General features: G+C 33.3%; 1 protein-coding gene across 1 annotated transcript; it reads left to right on the forward strand.

Moving 5' to 3' along the window:
* The first annotated feature begins 11069 nt into the window (after positions 1–11069).
* On the forward strand, positions 11070–13695 carry LOC127790444 ((R,S)-reticuline 7-O-methyltransferase-like). The gene is made up of 2 exons (XM_052319969.1): positions 11070–11941; positions 13279–13695. The coding sequence occupies exons 1-2, from the start codon at positions 11174–11176 to the stop codon at positions 13576–13578; spliced, it is 1068 nt and encodes a 355-aa protein (XP_052175929.1). The 5' UTR covers positions 11070–11173; the 3' UTR covers positions 13579–13695.
* The last annotated feature ends 1254 nt before the right edge of the window (positions 13696–14949 follow it).

A 14949-nucleotide genomic window follows, 5' to 3' on the forward strand; every position in this document is an offset into this window, starting at 1 on the left:
CCACTATACTTCCTTTACATCAACACTTAACCTATTAATTATTATTAATTAGATCAACATATCCTTAATTGATTGCATGTCATCGTCAAGTTTGTTATATATACATATATACACACACTGAATTTTAAATTTTAAACCTTAAACCCTTATTATATTACACCATACCCATTTACCTACTACCCTAACCATGGTTAAAGAAGATCCACCCCCCCCCCCCCCAAAAAAAAAAAAAAAAAAAAAAAATTGAGGATTAAAGAAATATTTTTTTGGTGGTTGAGGGCACATTTTTTGGAAATACATCTTTATTTGAAGACTAAATATAAGCTTATATGAACACATTTTATATATATATTTTTTTGGTTAACGTATCATCACGAACGTCCTTACTGTTCGACCCTATAATTTTAACAAAAGAGGTAAATCAGGAAATTCAACAAGCAGATTTTGACCCTAACACAACTGCAAACGTGAGGGTAGCAAATATTTTTCATTTTTCAAGATCACTCTTTATCTGCTGAACTATTTCTTGATCAAGACTTGAACATGGAATCTGAGAACCCAAAAAATAACACCCCAACACATTCTTGGTCAATATATGATTAGAACCATAACAATTACAATGTGAAAAGCTATTGTAATTAACCTTTTGATCAAGTGATAAATTTGATATGATTGTTTATTTCCTTCTCATTGATAATGAAATTTTTAGTATTTTTTCAGGATATTTCTCAATATTTTTTAAATGCTTGAAATTTTCTTTTTTTTTTTTTTGTCAATAATAAGTAAAGTTACAATCGAATCGAGTTAAATTGAATCTTGTTGAGGTCAAACTTAACTCGAAGAGTCAATTTTTAAGCTTGAAATTAAAAATATTGAAAGGATCTCATGTTTAGAAATTATTTTAAAAGAAAAGAGAAAAAGAGTTGGAGAGGACCAATTCCCTTACTTCATCTAAAAATGTGGGTTTTTTTATTTAAATTTGACATTAAAACTATTTTCTACCTTTTCATTGAAAAGAATTCAATTTTTTCTAATTTATTAAATATTCAAACAAAAATAAGTTAAACCGTAATCTATTCTCTTCTCAATGAACTTAAAAAAGAAATTTTAACGATGACTATGAAAGCATTATTAAGATCCGAAAGTCTTCCAAATGGACCTTCGGGTTTAGCCCTGTGCTTTGGCATTGGAGGAGGCTATTGTTCGACCCAATCACTCTGTCCCTAGACTTAGTGTTAAACTTATTTTTAAAGTATATCTGTTAATACAAATAAAATGAAATTAACAATAAATCAAATAAACACAAAGTTAAACAACCTCTTAATCATTGTTCTTCATTCCTATTTTACCGGTTTTGACTTTTAAATTTGAAAGGACAATATCTTATTTTTGAGATTTTTTAAAATACAATAGATAAATTGGGCTTGAATTTTAAAATATATTAACTTATTTAATTTTTTTTTTTAAAAATAAAAGACTAAACGCACTCAAAGAACCCAATATAAAAAGCTATATACAATAGATAAATTGAAAGGACAAGATCTTATTTTTGATATTTTTTAAAATAAAATAAATAAATTGAATCTAATCTTAAAATATAATGAATTATTTATTTATTTTTTAAATTAAAATTAAATTAATCTTAAAACATACATTACATTCTTCTTTTTTTTTACATGTCCATGCATGCTACCATAATACACAATCTTTAGCCTCCAGGGCATAGTCTGGTGGTCCTAACGATCTTGTTTAAAATTTGTTCCATCATGATTTGGATTGTTGTTTTGAAATTGAAATCTAGGACTATTAAGTTTCCTGATTTATCTCTTTCACATGTCTTATTCTTTGGGTTCCATTATTTTTTCAGACGAGAAACTCGTCACTCATTATCGACAAGTGTCACAACTTGTCATTTTTCATCAGTTTCCTTTTATTCTTTTCCATTTCTGTTTCAGCCAAAAAGGCTGTTGCAACAATAACTTATTGCCAGACTAAGCCCGGAAATCCATTCAAATATTCACAATTTTCTCTCAAATTTCCTCAAATATCTTCTTTACAGCTTCTTGAATCAAGGCCTGCTATCAAAGACCTCTCGAAATTGATTAAACGCGATCAATTTCATGCTGAAACCCTCATTTTGTGGCTAATTTCCACTGCCACACCATCTACTTCAGTTAATCAACGGTCGTCTCTTGCCGTGGACTCCAAGCCCTAGCCCTAAGGCATGATTTAGCCCTGCAAAATTGAAGGTCGTCGGTGGCAATCCGGCAGTCGCAGTGTCCGCATTGTCACAGATATTCAAATTTGACCCCATATAGTTTGGAAATTTTTTATGAGTTTGTTGAAACTTTGAATAAATTACACTTTGTCTCTAATGTTTAGAATTTTACATCACCCGGGCCCTTCTCAAAATTTCCAAACGACACCTCCTCCAATTTATCACAATACCCTCGCTCCAAACCCAATATGGGAAATTACCTTAAAAATTTCAAGTATTATTCTCACATTTTTTGGAACATAAAAAAAACCCCAGAAAAGATAACCAAATAGGATCATAATTTTGACACAATTACCAGCATAATGTCAAATGAATCTAAAGAGTAAACAATAAAAAAAATTGGACATTAATTAATAGAATAAAAACACATCATGTGACCAAAACAACATTAAAAGCAACTTCTGCAATTTCAGGGAATTCAAGTTAAGATGAAAAGGCACGTTACAATAAACGCAACCAAATGCTATTTGGACATTAATTTATGATGATACTTATCTAATTAAATCATATATTAATGTAAAGGTATAATGTATGAATATTTTTAAAAATATTATTATCATTAAATGTGTACATAGCATTTATAACCAACCAACAGTACTGTCAACAAATAAGTAAAATGAAAACAGCCCAAGTCGTCAAATTTTGTGAGTAAACTAAGACTCCGTTTGTTTGTCAAAAAATATTTTTTTTTAAAATTTTTTATATAAAAAAAATCAAAGTCAACAGATATTATTTCTCAGTCAATAGAAAGTAATTTCCTAAAACTATACGAAATTTCAAGAAGTGACTTCCCAGTTGAAATCAAGAAGTCAGAGCTACACAATTGACCCTTTTCAGAGCATCCAGCGTCGTTTCCGCGTCCATCAAGCAGCTTCTTTGGCATTGTCTTCGTTGTCCGTCGATTCCTTCTGCGTCGTTGTGGTTGTCATCTGTCGACTCATCCTTTGTCGCTGCCTTTGTTTCTCAAGCAGCTCCTACATTGCTGCTGTTATCTGTCTGACTCCTCCCTACATCGTTGCCTTTGTTCGTCAAGCTCAAGCTGCATTGATCCATCTCTTTTTGTCAATATGTAATTCTGTAAAGTGTCAACCAAATATTAAAAAAGATTTTCCACCAATATTTTCAAATTGCACCCAAACAACAAAAAAGGCAATTTTTAGAAAAACAAAACCCAAAAAAACTCATATCGTGCAACTCAATTATAACTGTTGACCAATAAAAGTCATTCAAATCTAGTTAAAATATAGTACTTACCTTCACAAGCGGATCTAGGAGGGGTCGGCACGAGCGTCAATCCATATGTATGTATATATATGTAGAATTAACGGTTAAAGGAGTCTATTATCCCTATTATTCCATTCACGAACAAATTTGACAAGGGTTAGCACAGACTTTAGCCCTTCCCAGCCTCAGCCCTGGATTCACCCTTGCTTACCTTCATGCACTACCATGATCAGTCAGACATTAGTAATATTAGCAAATCGAATTGTGTTGAGCACTAGCTGTAAAAACCCATAATTGTAATTGTAATTTGACGTAATCTCTCTGTTTAAGCCCATTCATTAGATGGCTTGTGTAGGCCTAAAGCCCATTAATTAATACAAGTTCTTAATGGGAAGAAGGCCCGCTACAAATCATTAAGTCAACAAATGCCATTCTCCGCATTTTCAGTCCCTAAGACCCAAAATTTTAAATTTAAATAATTGATACTCTTTTCATATATCATCTGTTAATTATTCAGACTTGGTTGGGAAAGATGATGCCCATATTGTAAAGAAGGAGAGATGACCACGCAGGGCAATACTGACTTTTGTATTTTTATTATATATATATATATAATTGATCAAATCGTGTAAGTTTATATATAAAAAAAATATTTTTTTGTATTTTTAAATCGTCTAGTGTCAAGCGTTATTTCACGATGGTAATGTTTTAACATAATTTATTTTTATTTTTAAATATATCATAAGAGTAATAAAGTTCCATAATTACCCTTCTTGATGGTTGTCAATTGCTTGTGTATTTTTTATTTTTATTTTTTTAAATCAGAAAAGGGAGAGTGAAAAAGACAAAAAAAAAAAAAGAGTAGAGAGATATTGTGTAAAATGATCATTTAGTTTTTTTTTTTTTAATTTAACTATAGAATTTGTGAGAGAAAGTGATACTGGGCAATTTGATAATTTAAAATTTTAACAATTGTTATATAGGAAAATATTGTGTTATTGCTCGAATATAATAATAAAATTTGTAGGAGGAAAGTTTATCGTAAGACTATCTAAAATTTGTAGAGCAAAAACTAATCGGAGGGCGTAGGACTTTCATTGTATAAATACTTTTGATACTTAACTCTGACATTTCGAGAGTGTAGAATCTTTTGTAGAGTACTTAAATTAGTTTCAAAGAAATACATTTTTTGAGTTGAAAAATCTTTTATTTATCAAAGAGTTTGGAGATTCATAATAAATATTTATGGTATTTCAATATCAACTAGAACTAAAACTCTTACAAATAAGTCTTATCCCATGCAAGATTCTTAAAAGTATTTTTAGAACTTTTTGTTTACGTTTCTTCATTAAGAATACTCCAAGAAAAGTCTCTTGGTTCTTCCTTCTATTAAAGGCTATTCTTTTCGTGTTTTATTTTTTAATTTTGAGTTTTGAATTCATTTTCATTTTTGTATTTTGAATGTCTATTTTAAGATTGTTGAAAACGTGTTATTTTTGTCTATAATGTTTTATACGTTTTGAAAATTTTAAGTTTATTTGCAATGAAAATAAGTAAAATGATTTTTTGTTATTTTGAGTTTTTTTTTTTTTACAATTTTTTTCTTATTTTTAAAAATATATATTTGAAAATACGAAAAAAAAAACATATTTTCCATGTTTTGAAAAATTAAAAACCAAAAATGCTTTAAAAACAATAAAAAGAACAGAGTTATAGTTTTAAAATGATATTAATAATTTCAATGTCATTTAAATGAAATATCAAAAAATACGATAGCGAAATCAAATTTGCTTAAGTTATCGTGACTATAAATATGTTTAACTCTGTAAAGTATATTAACAGTGTTATTTGTATTTAATAGTTTACATATATGAAATTTTGAAAAACCAAACCGAGTTGAATTTGACAATTAATGTGTTTATATAATAGGAAAATAATTATGACTAAATTATTCTAAATATATCTAACTGACCTAAGTTTAACAAAATATACATTATAAGTGTTGTTTTAACAGGCACAACTTATGCCTACCAAAACACCAAAATTAATATTCAATATTCTAAAGACTTTATATATTTGGAGCTTCCAAAATTATTAGAAACATGACATTTTGTCTCTCATTTAATTTATATTTATTATTTATATTTAAACTAATATTTTTAATCATTTTTAATCCAAAAATTAACTAAACTTCTAAACTAAAAATGAACTAAAATATTAATTTAACTATGAATAATAAATATAAATTAAATGAAAAACAAAATACTATATTTCGGAGACCTGAATATATAAAACCTAGTTTAAGTGATGTCAATGCCGACAAATTCATGATGCATTCTCTTTACCAAACTTTTATTGGTTTCTTGTTGACGAGTTCTTAAACTATTAAAAAATATGATGTTTCATTATTTATATTCAATTTTTGGATTAAAAATAATTTAAAATATTAATCTAAAAATGAATAGTAAAATTTAATATTAGTTTAAATAAAAATAGTAAACATAAATTAAATGAAAGACAGAAACATATATTGTTCAATAATTGAGAAGGCCTGCATATATAAAGCCTTTTTTAAACGATGTCAAGGCTGATTAATTAATTCATGATGTATTCCCTTTACCAAACCTTTCTTGTCAACGAGTTCCTAACAAAATAATTTATAAAAATATCTTGTTCATTAACACAAGTAATTAATTAGTACTTTAATGTTGTTTATCCTACAATGTTACTTGTTAATATAAATTATTTATTTTACATATAAACACCACTTAAAATAAATAAATCTATTAACTTTAGTATAAAGATTGTAATGATTTAAAAAAATTATTAAAGCATAATAAATTTATCTTATTTATGGATAAAATATATTATAATATATTTTTTTAAAACTCAAACTAATTTTATTAATTGATGAGATCTACCTTGTGTGAAAATAAATTACATTTACCACTGTTGTGGGGTGCCATAGACAAATTAGAGATAAAAATTCTATAAGTATCTCAGAGAAGGCTGAAGACTCAGATGATTCTGAAGAGTTTTCGTGACGAAAGTCTTCTAGAGATTTCGAAGAGTCTCCGAACCAGTCAAGCCCTTAAGTTCATATAAACTTAAAACTTATCCAAAAAGTCTTTTGGGACTCAAGTTACCCCGATGACTTCGAAGAGTTTTCAGGAAACCCCATCAAAAGGATACTCTTTGGAGCATTCCATCCTCGAAGGTACCTCTAGGCCTTTCGGCCTCATCAATAGTATTTTTCCTCAAAGAGTAAGGACACCTATCAACATGCCACGTGTCACATGGTCTCCACCACTAATGCCTATAAATACCCCATGTTACATGATAAAAAGAAAAAAAAGAGAACCTAGATCTAAGACTCAATGACTCTGACCTAAGACATGCCTTAAACCCCGTTGGAAGACTCCTATTCGCAGACACTCATCCAAAACCTCACAACATACATACATACATACATCTTTCTATTCTATAGCATTGCTTGACTTAGGCATCGAAGAACCCTTGTGAAGGAGCTCCCCACATGTTTTTTTGACTATTCTTGTGTTGCAGACCCATCCGAAGCCTACTCATTCGGAGACTCTCAAGATCCATCGAAAGACCAGCCCATTGAAAAATAAAGCCATCAGGGAGTAAGAGTCACTAAGGCCATTCAAAGACTCATAGCATCTTTTTTGCTCTCTGGAACGATGGATTGAGCCAAGCTTCTATTAATTTATATTGCTGTACAGGCTGTACTCTTTTGATTGGACTCTACTAAAATATTTTTTAAAATATATAAATTTAATTATTATATTCAATTAGCAACTAACATTAAAATCAAACTATTTCAGCAAAGCCCAAAAGTCAAATAGCTTCGAAAAAAAAATATTAGGGGCAAGATTAGGTAAAGTGTCGAAGTCACATTATTTTGATGACAATATAAAGTACATTTATGAGTTTTTGACATTATATTTTTTGTGTTTTAAAAGAAAAAAGTAGGTTGAAAAGTCAAAGAGGTTGGGCCTGATAGGGTTAGAGTGCCTACTTTTGTCAGTAAATGGGCTCCGTAATTTCTTTAATTAGTGAATTATTACAGCAGGTGTAAAGTGTCAATCCTTGCTGCTGCCTTGCTGGGATTAAGCTGTTCGCTGTTGCGCCCTTCAACCACTACATCTAGGCGGTGCCCTTTTACGTTGACATCATGCCATTTTCTTTTCGCTTTCTCTATTTATAATATATTCTTTCTTCCTTTCATTTTTTCATTTCTTTTCTCACAAAAATATTACTTTTTATTATTGTTTGAACAATGTAATAAATTGATTTATTGCAAATGTCGTCGTCAATTTAGGCTCTGTAAGAAAAAAAATGATTAAAGAATGCAAGACGATTTTTAGATAAATATTCTGATATTTAAATTAGATGTTTAACTTGATTGAAATATCTATTTGAGATGGGGAATCAGTTACTTATATTTGAGTATAAAAATTTGTTATAAATATCCTTAATTTTTGGAGATATATTATAATTAGGATTTTTATAAAAAATATCTATTATTTTACAAAACTCTTAGAGAGATTTTCACACGTTAGAATTATCATGTTTGTAATTCATTCGAGACCTTCCCAAAAAAAAAAAAATTATAAGACAAGCCCCAAGATGATATAGTCCTCTCGAGCTTGATTATGGTCTATAGCAAACTGTAATTATCTCCTGATTTCTTTTAGTCTACCAAAGACATTTCGGGTGTCTACGAGATGTTTAGTCTTTTAGATATCATTTTTAACCCAAAATGATACTTTGGGTTTTTTTACTTTTTTGCTTTTTAGTGATTTTTTTATTATGACACATTAATTTTAAAAATTCTCAAATAATATAGGCTAAATTATATAAATATCACCTAAGATAAGGTTAAGTGGGTGTCAGTTTCATCCATTTTTAAGAAATTACACCCAAGGTGAAGCTTCCCCATCCATTTAAATGATCTCCCATGTCATTAAAAAATAGTTTTAATTGACCATTTATTTTTTTTTCCTCTCTTCTATTTAATTTTACAAAAATTAAAATAAAAAAGAAAAACAACACCAACCACCATAGTTGACTAGTTGTTGTCATTTGGTGTTCAAGAATTAGAAGTTAATAGTTTAGCCTCAATTGTGACAGAGGTAGAGAGGTGTGGGAGACAGAGAGGGAGGAGAGAGCTGTAATAATAATTGAAGTAATTTTCTAGATATATTGGCAGTTTTTCAATGGCAAGAGGGTGTTAGAATTTTTTAAACTTTCGGGGCACAACTATAATTTTTTAAAATTAAGGGATAGTTCAAGGAGACCCTGTCACAAGAATGATTTATATAATTTACAAAATAATATAATAAGATCATCATTCAAAATAAAAATAACGAGTAATAGCACAAGGCATCAGTCATTAAAATTATCGATATATATGGTAGTATTTGGTTAACAAAGATGAAAAAATGCTCTACAAATTTTATTATAATGTTAACTAAATAATATTATGTGATTGTCACATGTATTGATAATACCATATAGCATTATTTAAAAGTAATATGCTTTGCAATTGGTGTTTGAGAGAATAGGCATATCAATCAATCATTCAGATAGATAAATGCAGTTACATGTATTTTAAATGCATAATCACCTAATCATTCATAAATATTTTTAGTAAAGCCTTAAAGGTAGCACTCCCTCTTATAAAATATATAGACCACGTGAATCATATGATTAAGACTTTTTAAAGGAAAACACTATTTTGCCCGGGAAGATTACCGACGAGCTTATCAAATAGGGTCTAAAAAACTCAAATGCCCTCTCTAATTAGGGGTGTGCATTAGTTCGGTTAGACCGAACTAACCGAACTGAACCGACCGAACCGGTCTGTTCGGTTCGGTTCAGTTATTAAAAGATTATTTATAGGTTTGGTTAATTTTAACAAAAAAAAATCAGTTAATTTTATCGGTTTGATTATTTCACTCAAAATAACCGAAAAAACCGAACCCCCCCCCCGAATCGCCCCCCACGCTCGCCAGCAAACCCACCCAGCGCGGCCCTCCAAAAACCCCAAACCCCCCCCGGTTAGTTCCTCTTCTTCCTTTATTTCACCCGTGCCCCGCTGTTATAGGAGAGAAATCTCCTTATTTTCTGTCGATCACCCCTCACCGCCATCCACAACTGCCGTCACCGCTATTCACTATCCCTCGGAGACGAAGACGAAGGTCGGACCACTATCCCTCGGAGAGGAAGACGAAGGTCGAAGAGAAGAAGAAGGAAAGGTCAGAGAGGTCGAAGAGTCGGAGGCGGAGGGCTAACCGGTTGGTCCTTCATCTTCGGCCCTTTGTCTCCATTCGAGTTACCGATGCCGACGCCACCGTCGACCTCTGCATTTGAATCCGGACTCCCAACTGAGAGGCCGCCTCACCTCGAAACCCTATGTTCCTAACGCTCACTCCAGATCTGTTTCTTGGCGTTCATCTCTGGATCGAGCAGCTAACTGCTATTCTTCTTCCTCGCTGCAACCTTAAGGTTAGTTTCATCTCCAGATTTCTGCTTCTTCATCGCCATCGGTATAATCTTGAGCTACCATTTTTTCTTGTTTTTGTTTCTCTTATCATGTTCATTTAATCATATTTTCTGGTAATCAGTTTTTGGGTAGATTTTCGGTTCGATTTTTGGTTCGATTAGTTTAAATTTAAAATTGGTTAGTTCGGTTTCGGTTATTTCGATTAATATAGTAGTTTGATTCGGTTCGGTTCGGTTAGCTAAAATTGGGTAGTTCGATTCGGTTATAATCGAATGCACACCCCTATCTCTAACCTTCGCCTTTCTCATCTTTCCCTTCTCTCATGACTGCGTGCAGAGCCTTTGCCTCCCTTATCTCTCATTTCTCTTATGGTTGCGCGATCACCATGCCTCGCCTCGTCTCTTTGTTGATTGTCACTACATCCAGTGACGATTGGTGAGGTGAGGCATGGCGAGGCAGCCAAACGACGATACTAGTGGCCAGGTGAGGTGTGACGGTCGATGAGGGCTCCGCATGTGGCCATGGAAAAAGGGAGAGAAGAGAGTGGTGAAACTATGCAGTGGCATCCTTATAAATTTGTATTGGGGTGAATATATTTTAATCTTTTTAATCTTATTACGTAAATCTCTCTGCCAGGCTTTTTGACTCGGTATTACTACTCCTCTTTAAATCACATAGAATAATAAAAACTGCCCTCGCCTCCTGTCATGAAGATGATCTTTTATTTATTATAATTAATTCTGTATAATGATGATAATACCATCATTGAAAGAGATTGAGAAAAAAAAAAAACTCATCAATGACGAGGTTTCGATACTCAAGATAGGGATGACGGACTGGTTCTCCTATCTGTCTTGTCTTTTGTGTTTCTCTCTCCCTCTCTCTCTCTCTCTCTCTCGGCCAAATAAATGAATTTAATTTAATTAATATAATCAATTAAGCTTGTCACTGTGCCTAATACATCCAATATAGTTTGCTTTTACCCACCCAAAAATTAATAATCGTCTCTTCCCTCCTCTGTTTCGGCCGCTTCCACTTTGACCGACGCCTTCTTCGTCTAGCTATATAAAACTAACTCCTCCTCTTCTTCTTCCTTCCGGAGAGAGCAAGAAGAGGCAGATACAGAGATCGATAGAGAATTAATGGAGAAGGTAGAAGCTACTGATTCGGAGGCCATGGTTGATGCCCAAGCACTGATTTACCATCAGATGCTCAGCTTCGCAGAATCCATGGCGCTGAAATGCGCCGTCGAGCTCCGGATAGCCGACATCATCCACTCCCACGGCTGCCCCGTCGCGTTGAGCGAAATCGTCGCAGCCCTCGGATCCCCCTCGCCGGACGCCGCCTGCCTCCTCCGCATCATGAGGTTCCTCGTCCGGAAGAAGATCTTCGACGCCCATCCTCCACCGGACCAGGGCGGCGAGACGCTCTACGGCCTCACCCCGGCCTCCAAGCTGCTGATACATGGCGCCGAGCTGAGCCTGGCTCCGATGATTTTGATGGAGAATGACCCGAGGGCACTGGCGCCGTGGCATTGCTTTAGCGGCTGCGTGAGAGAAGGCGGCGTCGCGTTCAAGCGGGCTCACGGCAAAGAGATTTGGGAGTATGGATCGGAAAACCCGGATTTCAGCAACGTCTTCAACTCGGCGATGGAATGCGCGACGAGGATCACGACGAAGGCGATCGTGTCGGCGTATAGAGAGGGATTTAGGTCGATCGGGTCCCTGGTGGACGTTGGCGGCGGGACCGGAGCAGCGACTGCCGAGATTGTGAAGGCCTATCCACATCTCAAAGGGATCAACCTCGATTTGCCGCACGTCATCGCCACCGCGCCGGAGCATCCCGGCATCTCTCACGTCGGAGGCGACATGTTCGAGGCTGTGCCCAACGCCGATGCTGTCTTCATGAAGGTATGACTCCACTGCGCTCGCCATTTTCCATTTTCATGCACTGTGTTGGTACGGGAATGAAAGATGCCTAATAATGGAAACACCATAGTCAGCGCGGTTGGAAAAGAATATGTTAGTAGATCATTTTTTATATTTTAGACAATGTAAAATGATCCTATGATTAAAATATCCCTCATTTTCATGTGTTTTATGAGGGATATTTTTGTTATTAATACACCTTTGTGTAAGGTAAGATATACACAAATATGTATCAATAGCATTATTCTGAAAATGAATTAAAGAAAAGAGAAGAAAGGTATTTGAAAATTTAAAAAAACATAATTAAAGAGAGATATGTCTGGCTCAAAATTATTATGTTATTTGCAATAGATAACATAACTAACACAATATGTGTCGGACAAAATCAGAGAGAGACGTGTCCCCAACCCCTCATCGGACAAATCTGAAGCTACAACAGAATAAATCTCCTATAGTCATAAAATTTAAGGGAGCTTTGTGTCGTTTTAAAAATACAAATATATTTAGTATAATTTAGACAAATCTGGAAGATTGATTTGTGAAATTAATTTGCTCAAGAATCTTTGATTGCATCACACTCATTTATAATTTATTCCATTCTTGTTATGTCAATGGGTACATATATATATATGATACACTCAATGACTAAGATATAGCCACATCAATGAACACTTTTAGATTTGGTTACAATTTGCTAAATAAAAACAAAATAAAAAGTTGTTTACCCAAGTCTGAAAACATTAATGTGGTGGACAAGTCTTAATCGTTGAGTGCATGGACTCACCTATACACAGAGTGTGTCTAATTATTTTCTCTAATGATGATGGGTTATTACTATTGAATTATTATTATATACATCACACATAAAAATTAAGAAAAAAAAAAAGGAGGGTAGAATAGCAATCCAGTAATCCACCACTACATATTTACAGTTGTGATATTTTTAATGATATTTATATATTAATATATTATATATAATATAAATATTAATAAAAAATCACAATTAAATATTTAAAACCCTCTTCGGGCTTCAATGGACGGCAACGGCAGTGGCGGATTTGTTGTCAGGAAATCAGAATTAAAGAGAAGGGCCCCAGCAGCCAAAGAGGAGAGGAAGAGAAGGGCAATGGGAGGAGAGGGGGACATGTAGCCAAAACAATGCCGTTTTGGTTGTGCCGGACTATAATTAGGACTGATTTTAGCTGTTGTCTAATATATAATAATATAATTAAGAGTTGAACTCGATCGAAAGAATATTTTTAGGAAACAAATTAACGTAATTTAAATTTAAATATATTTCGTGTTTAATCTTAACGCAGTGGATATTGCACGATTGGAGCGACGAAGATTGCATAAAGATCCTGAAGAACTGTCGAAAAGCGATCCCAGTGAAGACGGGAAAGGTGATTATAGTAGAACTAGTTCTGAAACCAGAAGGCGAGTGCATGTTCGACGAGACGGGGATGGTGTTTGATTTGGTGATGATGGCTCACAGCTCCGGCGGGAAGGAGAGGACTGAGAGTGAATGGAAACAACTGTTGGAAGGAGGAGGGTTTCCACGCTACAACATCGTCCGGCTCCCTGCTTTGCCCTCCATTATTGAGGCCTTTCCTCTCTGATCTCTCTCTTATCTCTTTTTATATATGTAAGTATAAATATCTCCATTGAAAAACTACGTGAGCTCTTCATTTAAACCTGCTTGGTTGGTTAATTAATTATTCAATTAACTTCCTCAATTATTCTGTTGTCGTGTGTGTGTATAATATATGAAAAATAATATCTTGATCTACAAAAGAAACAGTTGAGAGTCACAAGGTACGTAATGGTGCTTTGGCATTATGATATTTTAATTTTAATTTTAGTTTGGCCAGTATGTAGAAATGTCACGATTTAATGCATTTATATGTTTATTAGATATTGTACATATTTTTTATTGTTTGGGTTGTATAGCAGGCAAGTGTAACTGTTTCTAGTTATTTTTGTAGTAGATATATATTTATATAGTTGGTTTGATGTATTGTAGATATATATTTATATTTTGTTGTAGAAAAGTCTCTCGATTCTCTTCCACCAATATGTCTAATATGGTATTAGAGCAGCTAGTCATTCTTCCTCCTCCTTTCATTCGCCATTTCTTTCGATCATTTTTTTGTCATCTCTGGTCCTCTTTGATCGCCATGGCCTTCCTTAGATCAAATGATTCTAGTGTTCATAGGACCTCGATATTTCATTCCACCATCAACTTCTAACGCTTATTTTCTTCTGACAGTCCTGATTTGGTCCTTATATCATAGCCTCTGATAACTAGGCCGCTTGGAGCCGAGCAATGTTGATCACATTTTTTGTGAATAACAAGTTAGAGTTCATTGATAAATCGATTTCGAAACCTAAAGGTATTGATTTGAACATTCTCCATGCTTGGATTAGGAACAATAACATGGTGATTTCTTGGATCTTGAATTCTGTTTCTAAAAACATTTCGACTAGTATCATTTACTCTAATTTGACATTAGATATCTGGCTTGATCTTAAAGATTCATTCCAACAGAGGAACGATCCTAGAATTTTTCAGTTGCATCGTGAACTAAGTGTTTACTTAACAAAATTGTTGTATGGGAAGAATTAATCAACTACAAGCCGGTCCTGTACTTGTGGCAAGTTGTAACATCTCAGTATTTAAAAAGAATAGTAATTAATTTCTGTATTTGAAATGATTTATTGATGATTTTATGGAGTAAATTTAGTATAAAAATTAATTTTTACAAATGTGTAGCCTTGTGGTATGGTGGTAAAGTGCGTACCAGGGAGCTGACAGGTCTTGGGTTAGAACTTAAGGAGTAAAATGCTGAAATTTATTTCAAGCAAAATGAGCTAAGATTAATATATAATTAATTGGTGCACTTGTATTAATAAGAAGTCTGGAAGATCAGGCGAATAGAGAGAGATCTTCGTGAGATTGGAAAAGGGAGAGAAAGAGGCTTTAATTGAGA

This window comes from Diospyros lotus, chromosome 1 (genome assembly GCF_014633365.1).
Source record: "Diospyros lotus cultivar Yz01 chromosome 1, ASM1463336v1, whole genome shotgun sequence".
Lineage (NCBI taxonomy): Eukaryota > Viridiplantae > Streptophyta > Magnoliopsida > Ericales > Ebenaceae > Diospyros > Diospyros lotus.

Coding starts and splice junctions, on each gene's coding strand:
- LOC127790444 (XM_052319969.1), top strand. CDS start 11,174: ATGGAGAAGGTAGAAGCTACTGATTCGGAGGCCATGGTTGATGCCCAA. Junction 11,942..13,278: donor CCGATGCTGTCTTCATGAAG/GTATGACTCCAC, acceptor ATCTTAACGCAG/TGGATATTGCACGATTGGAG.